This window comes from Equus caballus, chromosome 1 (genome assembly GCF_041296265.1).
Source record: "Equus caballus isolate H_3958 breed thoroughbred chromosome 1, TB-T2T, whole genome shotgun sequence".
NCBI lineage: Eukaryota > Metazoa > Chordata > Mammalia > Perissodactyla > Equidae > Equus > Equus caballus.
In genome coordinates this window covers 8,167,225-8,179,721 of record NC_091684.1, presented here as the reverse complement: position 1 = coordinate 8,179,721, position 12,497 = coordinate 8,167,225, and the positions used below count along the sequence as shown (strand labels likewise).

At 40.2% G+C, this 12,497-nt stretch overlaps 1 protein-coding gene across 4 annotated transcripts in view; it reads left to right on the top strand.

Annotated features, from left to right (window-relative positions):
• Positions 1-12,497, top strand: part of EDRF1 (erythroid differentiation regulatory factor 1) — a 49,183-nt gene that overhangs the window by 26,243 nt on the left and 10,443 nt on the right. For all 4 annotated transcript variants that reach the window (XM_003363396.5, XM_005602164.4, XM_070252757.1 and 1 more), the window contains 5 exons: positions 519-677; positions 830-979; positions 2,442-2,595; positions 5,296-5,411; positions 6,256-6,407. In XM_003363396.5, coding sequence (XP_003363444.2) covers positions 519-677; positions 830-979; positions 2,442-2,595; positions 5,296-5,411; positions 6,256-6,407 — 731 coding nt within the window. The remainder of the gene's footprint in view (positions 1-518; positions 678-829; positions 980-2,441; positions 2,596-5,295; positions 5,412-6,255; positions 6,408-12,497) is intronic.

The following is a 12,497-nucleotide window of genomic DNA, read 5'->3' as shown; positions in this document are numbered from 1 at the left end:
ACAGAAAAAGAGTGGATAAATACAAGAAATGTAGAAATTCTTGCTGGGTAATGGAATTGTGTGTGATTTTGTTTGCTTAAATATAATGACCGCGTACCTCAGGATGGGGGTGGCAAAAGTGGGAGGAGTTGCTTCTTTTTACAGTTAGATCTGGCAAATTTTTATCCTTAGACTCATCAAATTATTTTTTTCTAGTTTATTATATAAACTGTCATTTTCATTCAGAAAGAAAAAAACAAAGGAGGAAAATGCATCCTCACACATCAGCATGAGTGAGAAAGCACTAAGGCTTGTGATGGACTTGAGGTCGAAATGGGTGGCACGCGGTCCACTTTTCGTGACTTTTTTCACTGAAATAGTTCTGTTTATGCACTTTTTTCCTTCCCTCACAATCTTGTCCTTTTATAAATTCTCCCCAAATCAACCTAACATCTGGATGATTTTGAAGTATGCTTTATTTTAATGTAGTATTGGTATATATTTAAACTGAGTCAGAACTGTGCTTTCCTCCCTCACAGGCTGTTGATTACTATTTGAAAGCTCTAAGGTCCCTGGGAACACGAGACATACACCCAGCTGTCTGGGATTCCGTGAACTGGGAGTTGTCCACTACGTACTTTACTATGGCAACTCTACAGCAGGATTATGCTCCATTATCAAGGAAAGCGCAGGAGCAGGTAATCGTATTTGCCGGGCTGTAAAAGAAGTCTTCAGCCTTGTTTACTCCTTGGTCTAATAGATATTGAGCATATTTTCCTTAGAAGTAGTATTTAAATGTTTTAAAATTCTTATAATCATTTTTTCCTCCCCTTTAAATAAAAATAAACAGATTGAAAAAGAAGTCAGTGAGGCTATGATGAAGTCCCTGAAATACTGCGACGTGGACTCAGTGTCTGCTCGACAGCCTCTCTGTCAGTATCGAGCTGCAACCATCCATCACAGGCTGGCATCCATGTACCACAGCTGTCTGAGGAATCAGGTATTGCCATTCCAATTGGAGTTCAGTGGCAAGACCATTTAAAAGTGTTCTGAGTGCTTTTCTTACATTTCAATATATATTTTAAATGACATCTATTCTCTTAGCTGCTTTGGAAAAACTTAGAGTGTACATATATTTCCCCTGCTGCCTATGCCGTATATTTTTCTCTACTATAGTTGATTGGGTCTTAGTTTGCACAATTATATATTTGCCTGGGTGTGTTTTGTTGATTTTTTTAAATGTAGTTAAGCTTTGTAGTAATGGTTCTATGCAAATTTTGAAGTACCCATCTCCCATCTTTTAAAATTTTTAGTTTGAAATAGAGCATGCATATAAAGCATGTAGGACATGTATGTGAGGTGTATGTACAGTTTAAAGAATAACAAAAGAAACCCCTGTGTACCCAGCCTCGAGGTTAAGGAATGGAAGAGAACTTTAGGGAGCCCCTGCACCCCTCCCTGTGGAGTCTCCCTCCATACCCACCCAGAGTAACTGCTGTCCTGGATTTTCCATTATGTCCATACCTTTCTGTGTTTTACCACTTAAGCAGTATGTTTACATTTTACCTAGTAGTGAGCTTTATAGAACGAATCATACTGTACATTTTCTGTGGCTTATTGCCTTTCACTTAATGTCATGCTTTTGAGATTTTTCCAGGTTGGTGCATGTAGCTATTGATTTTCTCAGTTCAGTAGTATTCATTAAAGGAATGTATCACAGTTTATTTATCCATTCCATGATTACTTTGGGGTTGTTCCAGTCTGAGGCTATTAGAAGTAATCTCCTAGTCTTGTACATGAATCCTGCTGCTCAAATGCATGTATTTCTAAGAATGATTTGAGGCCTAGGTTGAAGGTGTGCCTTCCTTCGGAGAGGTTGCCTTGCTTCTGCCAGGAGTCTTGTGCTTATAGCTTCTCAGGGATGTTTTTGTTTGTGGTTTCCCTTAGCTCAGTACCAAGACAACTTATCTCTCAGTCCCTTGGGCATGGGTTTACTTCCTTGTTGCCCTTATCCTGAGAATATTGTCCTTTGAAGTCCAGCTTAATCAGAGAGGATTTCTTTCCACGTTGAACTGGCCCTAGGCTCTTTTGTCTTTGGCACAGCAGGCCCCCATCCAAAATTCACATTTGTCCAGATGGCCTGATATCCTCAAGGCAAAAGTAAGCTTAAGAGTTCCAAGACAATTCATTAGTGGGGGAAGAATTGTCTTTTCAGCAAATAGTGCTGGGACAACTGGATGTCTGCATATGAAAGAATGGAGTTGGACTCCTACCTCATATCATATACAAAAACTAATGGAAAATGATTAAAGACCTAAATGTAAGAGCTAAAACTGTAAGACTTATAGAAAAACAACAACAAGACTGAAAAGCATGTAGTGATCCAGTCAGAAACTTGATTAAGTAGTTACTGTGAAACCCAAGCCTTAGGATTTGATTTTTTATTTTACTTTTGGCTCTAGGTTGGCGATGAACATCTTAGGAAGCAGCACCGGGTCCTGGCAGATCTTCATTACAGCAAAGCTGTAAAGCTTTTCCAGCTTCTAAAAGACGCTCCGTGTGAACTACTTAGAGTACAGTTAGAAAGAGTAGCATTTGCAGAATTTCAGATGACCAGTAAGTCTTACTTCTTCATTTCTCAGATTTGTAAGCTTTGGCTTAGTGTTGGATTAACAGTGTTTGGCTTAGAGTGAGGCAGACCTATGGATCTGTCTTGGATGTAGTAATATTGTTTTCTTTTTAATTTGCCCATGGTTAGTGACTTTGGGTAGGGACCAGGAGAAGTCTGTACACTTTTTGTGAAGTGCTTTTACTTGGAGAAATGGATCAGACTATGCCCAATGACTAGAAATGTTGAAATATAGCCCATGGTCCCTTATGTGAGAAAAAAAATTGTCACAAGTCAATTTAGACACTTAAAAGTTTAAATTATCATGAACAAGTTAGGAATGGAGAAGCCGCGGTAACGGAGTAGTGGTCCTACTGAATCCCTTTAAACATAGAACTGATACTCGCAGCGGTGGATTATGGTTCTAGAACAGACTGTAACTATAGGTCCTGAGCAAGATGAAGATAAATCGTGAAGGAAGGGAAGGGTGAAAGAAAGTGAGGCTGCTGTACGATCTCATTTCCATGCAGGGAGTGGTTGGTCTCTACCAGTGAACATTTTTTCCTAAGTTCTCTCCTCGCTCTTGTTCATGTGCTCCCCTTCTGCAGAGGGGTCTTTTGAGAAATACCTCTTTTGTGTTAAAGAAGCAAGAAACATTTATATGAAGTACCCCGGTTCATTTGGTTTCATTTCAGCTCTTCTGTAAAATTAAAATGAGTGTAATGACACACATATGATTCTGTTTGTACAGTAACCTGGGAAGATGCACAGGTCACTGATAATATTGCTGCCTCTGGGCAGGGGACCTGGGAGGCGGGAGGGAGCCTTTCACTGTAGACCCATTTGGACCTGAGGCATTTTGAGAAGGTATCACCTATTCAAAACAGGTTTTAAAAATACTTTTTACTAAAAGTGTTTTTGTTAACTTCTTGCCAGTCTCTGATGCATGGCTGGTGGGGGGTGGGGACACTCAGGATTAACAGTAGCTCTTTCTGGGGGTGGTTTAGGGGATCTTCTTTCATTTGCATCTTTGAATTTTCTGCCAGGTTTGAATTCCTTAGAATGAGCAGGCATCATCTCATAAAAAAGATACTGGGAACAAATTTGCTAAGATGATAAGTATAGTTAATTCCCTTTTTAAAAAATGTTTAACACTCTGAGTACTTGAGAAAAGTAATATAAATATTTTGGGGATTAAGTAATAGAAATATTTTTGGGATTTAACAAAATTTGACCCAAGTTTGTGGGTTCTATAAGCCAGGTTAATAAATGCTCTAGTTTACAACACCTTTTATACTAGCTCATTTCATCCAATATTTTTTTCTCTAGTACATGTGACTCAAATTTAGCTTCTTAATGTCTTTATTATCTGCCCCTTGCCCCCAGTAGATTTCCATACATAATCAGCAACTTGCCTTCCAGATGCCAAGATCTTGAAATCCAAGATTGCAATACTGAAATCACATTTATCGATTGATTTTCAAGATAATAGGTGGTTTATGCTGTGAAGGAAGAAGGCAGCAGTTATTCCCTCCCCATCTGCAGAGTTGGAGAGTCCCCAAGACCATGGCCACTCTCACACCAACTGCAAGTTTAAGGGTCCAAAAAATCACCCTTAGGTTTGACAGTTCACTGGAAGGACTCACAGAACTCACTGAAAGCTGTTAGACTTGTGGTTACTGTTTGTGAAAGACAGAGGGTACAGATTTAAATCAGCCAGGGGAAGGGGTGCATGGGGCAGAGTCCAGGACAGTTCTGAGAAGGAAGCTTTTGGAGAAGCATCTGGTTGTCCGCTCCCTGTGGAGTCACAGACAGTGCCAGCTGCCCCTAGTAGTGATGTGTGACAGTGTGCACAGAGCATTTGCCATAGGAAGCTCACCCAAGCCTTGGTGTCCATAGTTTTTATTGGGCCACCAACAGACATGGTTGACTGCCACATGGCTGACCTTTGTCTCCAGCCCCTCTGTAGGTTGTGGGTTCCAAAGCCCCACAATAAATCACATTATTAGGCTATCCAGTGTGACCCAGGGCCCCCAGCTCAACAAAGACACTCTTTCAGATAGGACATTCCAAGGGCTTAACGATACCCTCCTAGGAGCTGAGGGCAGAGGCCAGGTTTATTTGGACAAAGGGTAATGCCTTCCACACAGCACCACACACAGAGCTGAGTGTAAGCTCCTGGAGAGCAGGAGGAGAGGTACCCTGTAGTATCTGATGGCTGTAGGAAAGTTTTATTCAGGTCCTAGAATAAAATGGAACCTGGTCCGCTGATCTGACTTCCTGCCTTTGAGCAGTAAGTTGAGATGCGTATTTTATAGGTAGGACAACTGATACTGAGTGCTTCAGAGACTTGACCAACATCACGTAGCTGGTGAATAGTGGGGTGGCCTTCGTCCCGTAGACTCCTGCCGCCTGGCCCCCTTTAACCTGACATTCAAATTCGTGCTCTCGCTCCAGATAGGTTGTGTTCTCACTCTGACAGAGCCACATGGTGAGGCAGGGAAACAATTATTTATTGCTCTGTCTAGACTTGACATTTTTCTCTAGGGGTAATTACAAAACAAAATGTGGATTTAGACGATTTGTTGGGATTCTCATGAGCTACCTTTACAGCGTTTCAAAATCAGAATTTTCATCAATATGTTGACATCAGATTGGTTTCTAGATTTATATTTAAAGGAATTATCATTTTGTGTTTAACACTCTAGGTCAGAATAGCAATGTTGGAAAATTAAAAACACTCTCTGGGGCTCTTGATATAATGGTGAGAACTAAGCATGCATTTCAGCTCATCAGAAAGGAGCTTGTGGAGGAGTTTGACCAGGTAAATGGAGAAAATATTTACCTTTGCTTTTTATGTGTCTTAAGCTAAACAGTGAATGGATATAGTGGGCATATAGGGTGTGTATGTGTGTATATACACATACACATATGTGTGCTCTGCATAAAAAAACATTAACAGTGATTTAATATATTTTCTTGGAATTATTCAAATATTTTCTTTAATTTGCAAGTGTATCTTTTATATTTAAATGTTTTTCCTTAAATAATCACATAGACCTTGGTTAGTAAGGCCCTAGGAGTATAAAGTCTCTGTTAAGTTTGGCTTTTGTTTTTTTTCAAGAGAAAGAAAGGATGTATGCCCTCTTTTCTAATTTACCCCAAACTACCTGGGAGCAGGTGAACAGTGAGGGCTGAAGCAGGCTCCTTGGGCAGGCCTTGCTGGTTTGCCAGGCATTCCCCATTCATGCTAGCGTCTGCCATTGCCGACAGCTTCCTGGAGCCCCCGTGGTACACCAGCCTGTTGCTTTTCTACCTCTGGTTTGTCACACCCTATATAGTACCATTTCCGTCTTGTTCCTTTAGCTTCTGGTGTTAGAAAGTCAGGAGATTTTCATTCAGGATTAATTTCTTCTACGGAAGTGCCTCTCAGGTGTGAGATGTTTTTATTATGTGTTTTAATCTATCCAAATGATCTCGGGAGGGAGGAGGAAGAGGCCTCGCCTCTGCCACCACCAACAGGGCTGTCCCTGAAAAAAGAATGATCTTGTGTTTGTTTTGTTTGGGGTTGAAAGTGTCCTGGATTAACGAGACTGCAGGTCCATCACTTTAGTGTGAAGCTGTAGTTGTCGGGTAGCTTAGGTGACATAACTTTGTGTTGTTTTTAGCCTAAGAGTGATGAGACCACTCCTGCTGCTGAGTCTTCTCCCAGTCTCAATCGAGAAGAAGTGGTAAAACTCCTCAGTATATTTGAATCTCGATTGTCATTCCTTCTCCTTCAGTCCATCAAACTGCTATCTTCAACTAAAAAGAAAACAAGGTAAATCAAATAAGTTACTTGTGGAAATTTCTTTCCCAGCACCTTACTATAGAAAGCATGCAGATAATCTCTCCCACCCTGGAAAAGGACAGTATTGTCTCCATGTGGGCAATCAGGATTTTAAGCGATGCTCTTTCCTGACTTGTTAAATCAGGTGAGGATCATCTCCATGTGGCCTACTACATATTGAAATTATAGAAGCAAATTCTTGCTTCCCATGGGTACATACCCTATTGTTTGTAGTATTTTCCCTGAGAGAAATGAATGACCCTGGAATGAAGACATTGATTGTTTCTAGTAACTCTTCTGAGCATTGTATTTAATGGGAAGTCAGGACGACAGTTTTGACACTCAGGGCCACTTGTGCTATAAGTAGAGACAGAACACTGAAATCTCTCCAAAGCCCAAGAAATTAATGAAGAGAGAAGAGTGAGCAGATCAGTAAAAATGTTCTCGTATACCTGCATCACCTTGTGAAATTATGTTGTTTTGCCAGGGTTACTATGTTGGCAATATTAATTTAATTTGAAATTCTAGTAGTAAGTACTATATCAAGAAAATAATATAAATAATATGCGCTTCTTTGTTTAAATATAAGTGCAATCTGGCTATATTATAAAATTTGGAAAATAGAAAAAAATCATTCATCCTGATAATATCCATTGTTGTTGGTTATCCAATGTATATTTTACCAATTTATATTCGTAGGGTACAGATAATTTCTGTCTCTCTATTTTTATGTTTTAATTTATATACAGTAAGATTTACTCTTTGTGGTGTACACTACTTCAAGCTTTGACAGATGCAGAGACGTGTGTCTACGGCCAAAACCATGGTCCAGAATAGTTCCATCACTCCAAAAACCTTCCCTCCTGCTGCCTCTTTGTGGTCCACCCTCCCCCGGCCCCCTCCTTAGGCTCTCAGGGAGAGAGCGTTCCATCTTTGACTGTTGAAGTGTAACATCAGCTATGGGGCTCTGTCAAGTTGTGTATGGTCCCTTCCATTCCTAGTTTGCTGAAAGATGTTATGAATGGATGTTGAGTTTTTGTCAGATGCTTTTGATACTTATATTGAGTTGACCATATTGTTTTCCTTCTTTAGTCTGTTGCTATGGTGGATTACATTGATTTTTTTGAATATTAAACCAGTTTTGCATTCCTGGGATAAACTCCACTTTGTTGTGATGTGGTATTCTTTTTATGTATTGCTGGATTCCATTTGCTAATATCGAGTTGAGAATTTGTGTCTGTCCATGAAGAATCAGTTCCCTTGTAATGGTTTCATCTGGTTTTGGTATTAGAGCAATGCTGCCCTCAGAAAATCAATTTGCAAACATTTCCTCTTCTGTTTTTTGAAAGTGTAGAATTATTATTTCTTCCCTTACATTATATAAATATATAATAAAATATAATTCAAGTTGTCTCTTTCTTCTTGAGTGAAAAAGTCGATTTCATCTGTTCTCGAATGTATTAGTTCATAAGATTCCCTTGTATCCTTTTATGTCTACAGGAGTTTGTAGAGATGGCCCTTCTTTCATTCTGATATTGGTCATTTTTGTTTTCTCTTTTTTTATCTTGGTTAGTCTGGTTAGAAGTTTATCAATGTTACTGATCTTTTCAAAGAACTAGCTTGATTTGATTTTTTTCCCCATTGTTTTTCTATTTCTAGTGTCATTGGTTTATGCGTTTTTCTATATTTCCTTCCTTCCGCTTGTTTTGGTTTTAATTTGCTGTTTTACTGGGTTTTTAAAGTGGAAGCTTAGATTACTGATTTAAGACCTTTTTTCTTTTTTAACATAAGCATTTACTGCTGTAAATTTCACGTACTTTTGGTACATCTCATACATTTTGATATATTTTCTTTTTCATTCAGGTTGAAATACTTTTTTATATCCCCTGAAGCTTCATGTGTTATTTAGAAGCATGCTGCTTAATTTCTAAATATTGGGACTTTCCAGATATCTTTCTGTTATTGATTACTAGTTTAATTCCATTATGTGCTGAGACCATAACTTTTTGTATGATTTGTCTTCTCTCACACTTGTTTAGATTTGTTTTATGGCCCAGAATATGGTTTGTCTTGGCAGATGTTCCATGTGCACTTGAAAAATATGGGTATCCTACTGTTTTGGGTAGAGTGTTCGGTAAATGCCAGTTAAGTTAAGTTGGTTCATAGTATTATTCAAGTCTTCTGCATTCTTACTGACTTTCTGTCTACTTGTTTTATCAGTTACCGAGAGAGGAGTCTTGAATTCTCCAACTAAAATTGTGGATTCATCTATTTTTCCTTTCGGTTCTATCGTTTTATTTCATGTATTTTGAAGCTCTGTAGATGTATACACATTTAAGCTTGTTATATCTTTGAGAATTGATCCCCTTATTATGTAATATCTGCTTTTGATATTAATATAGCTACTCAGCTTTCTTTTGGCTAATATCTTTTTCTGTCTTTTGCTTTTAACCTAGCTATGTCATTTATATTAAAAGTGAGTTTCTAGAATGGCATATAGTTGGGTCTTGCTTTTTTTATCTAAACTTATAATTGGTATCTTAAGACCATTCACATTTAATGTAATTATTGATGTAGTTGGATAAAATCTATCATCTTGCCAGCTATTTTATTTTGTCTTTTTCTGCCTTTTCTTAATGGAACATTTTCTAGGATTCCATTTTATTTCACTATTGATTTATTATTTACACCACTTTTAAAATTTTTAGGTAGCTGACCTAGGGCTCATGTCCTTTAATCAGAGGCCACCTTCAAACAATATTATACTGCTTCACATGTAAAGATCTTAAAACAGGACAGTCCCAATTCTCCCCTCCCATCATTTGTCCTATTATTATCACTCATTTTACTTTTACATGTGTTATGAACACACAATACACTACTACTATTTTTGCTTTAGATAGTTACCTTTTAGGGCAATAAAAATAAGAGAACAAGGAATTTTTTACGTTAATTTATTCCATTTCTAGTGCTGTTAACTTCTTTGTATAGATAAGCATTTTCTGTCTGGTATCATATTTCTGCATGAAAAGCTTTCTTCAACAGCTACCAAATTCTTTCCATTTTGATTGTCTGAGAAAGGCTTTATTCCTCCTTCAACTTTGGGTGGTCTTTTGGCTGGGTACCAAATTCTAGGTTGACAGACTTTTTCTTTCCATGCTTCAGAGATGTCACTCCTGCCTTCTGGCTTGTGTGTTTTCTGACAGGAAGCCTACTGTTATTCTTACTTTTGTTTTTCTATCTGTAATGTGCCTTTTTTCCTCGAGCTGCCTTCAAGATTTTCTTTTCTTTTTCCCCCCAGCAGTTTGAACATGATATGCCTCAGTGGGTTGTGATGGTTTTTTCCCTTCTCAGTATTTTTATTTCTTCTGCTTCATTCTCTCTTCTTTTTCTGTGGTTCCGGTTATACCTATGTTGGACTATTTGATATTGTTCCACAGCTTTTAGATGTTCTGTTGGTGTTTTACACCCTTTTGTCTTTGTGTGTTTCAGTTTGGGTAATTTCTGTTAACCTATCTTCAAGTCCACTGATTCTTTTGGTTTTTTTGTCATTTACAGTTGAACTTCTTGAAGGCATTCTTTATCTCTGTTATTATGTTCCTTATTGCTGATATTTCCATTTTCTTTATTCTGTATGGTTTCCATCTCTCTGCTGAAGTTACCAATCTGATCTTGCATGCTTTCCACATTTTCCATTTGAGCCTTTAACATATTAATTGTTGTCATTTTAAATTGCCTATCAGGGGCTGGCCCCATGGCCAAGTGGTTAAGTTAGCACACTCCATTTCAGCCACCTGGGGTTCACTGGTTTGGATCCTGGGTGCAGACCTATGCACCACTCATCAAGCTGTGCTATGGCAGTGTCCCACACAGAAGAATTAGAATGACCTACAACTAGGATAGACAGCTGTGTCCTGGGACTTTGGGGAGAAAAGAAAAGAAGATGATTGGCAACAGATGTTAGCTCATGACTAATCTTCCTCACACACACACACACACAAAAAGCATACTTTAAATCACCTATCAGATAATTCCAACATATGTGTCATATCTGAGTCTGGTTTTGTTGATTCTTTGTCTCTCGGCATGTGTTGTTTCTTTGCCTTTCTACATCTCATAACTGTTTGTGGGAAACTGGACATCTCATGTAGGACAGTCGAGACTAAGGGGAATAACTTTTTGCCTGTCCCATGCTAAGCCTTTGTGGGGGGTGGGGGTGCATTCATTTTTCTAGTCTGGAGCTGAGCTGTGGTCAGGATTTTTTGTTGCTCTGGTTACCTTCCATGCACCACAGGCTTCAAGTTCCTCGAGCAGTGCCTGGGTTTAGCTTGGAGCAGGTGCACAGAGGGTTTTCTTAACGTCTGCTCCCCCTTCAGTTCTAGGTCTCCCTGTGCATGACACTCAGAGAGGGGCCATCTGCACGCCCTTACAGCTCTCCCAGCCGTATTCCACTCTCACTTGGTCTTCAGGGCTTTTAGCCTCTTACGGGGGGGAGGGCAGTCCGCCAGTTCTCCCCGGGGTTTTGGGTAAGCCTCACTCTTGGCAGATACCGTGTACCTGAGTCTCAGGGGTGTGGCCTTACACTACTCCTCCCCTCTCCCGGAGTGGAGTGTTTTTCCTGCTCCCTTCCTCTCTGCATCACTGTCACCTGTGCCCTAAGGCTGACATTGTTGCCTTCGTCTCCCTCTGCCCGCTCCCACTAACCTTGCAGTGGGGAAGGGTTCAGGGGGTTGCCTGCCCCTCCTGTAGCTCTTCCCCTTGCGTAGGCCTGCACACCATGAAGGTCCCTTTCTCAACCCATAAGACAGTGTGAACTTGTCCCCTACCTACAGCACCAGGGGCCTCACACTCCCTCACCAGCCCTTACTTGGCCTCTCCCAACCCATTAACTATTTTAGCAGAATTCTTCCTAGCGGTGTCTGGCGGCATCTGCCCCAGGGAATGGGGTACTTTCCCACTTCTCCTTGTATCGGCCTGTCTGTCCTTAGTTTTCAGACTAGTTGGTTGCCCTGCGACTCCAGCTCTCTGAGGGATTCAAGCAAAGTCATGAACTTGTAGTTTGTCCTCCTTTTATTGTTGTTTTCCTCATAAGGGTGGGAATGATATTTTTCTAGCTCTCTACCTTCTGAGCGGAAACTCATCCAATAATTGCTTTCAAATCAATCTCTGTGGCATAAGGAGAGCTTGCACTTTGGGAAGAGCACTCAGCATTAGGTGCATTGCCATCTCACTCAGCCCCGTTGTTAATCCTTAGTGTCTGCTCTGTGTCCTGTTACTGGTACACAGCTCGGTGTGTGGATGTGTGTGCCACAGTTCAGCAGATACACCTGTCTCCTGAAGAGCCAAAGGCAAAGGAGACAGCGCATGGAGTGACACACAGCTGAAAAATTCACGGCTTTTCCTGGTTAGCAGCAGTGGGTAAATTTAAAAATTTTTCATTTGTTTCCACAAGGTGGCAATATAAATATGTGAGAAACAGTCATTCATTGATTTTTACAAATCCGTGGTTTGAGAAATTGACTAACAGGTAATAGTTCAGTCTTCAGTATCTTTTATATTCATAACAGTCATGTATGACCTAAGTAATTTTTATTTTAGTGGAGGGTCCTCTAACCTTCCATTTATTCAGGTTATTAACATTGTGTTGAAAAATATTTTAATCTAAAGTTTGCATGCATGATACATGAGAAGGGTTCCCGGACCCACTTCCACCGTGGGTGTGTGGCGGCTTCTCCACAGCAGCAAGCAGTCCTTGGACGCCAGCAGGGTGTCACAGAATCAGCTCAGCCCTGACACTGCTTGCCCGGGGACGAAATCCGGCTCCACGGGGAAAGGACTCGGTCCCACAAGACCGCCCCCCACTTCAGACCCCAGCCGCAGGTCCAGCTTGTTGCCTGTGCTCTGCCCGACTGGCTGTAAATAAGGTTCCCAGGACCCGTTCCTCCAGTTTGATTAATTTGCTGGAATGGCTCACAGAACTCAAGAAAACCCGTTTACTCACTAGATTACTGATTTATTTCAAAAGATATTAAAGGATATGAATCAATAGCCAGATGAAGACACACCCAGGGCAAGGTCTCG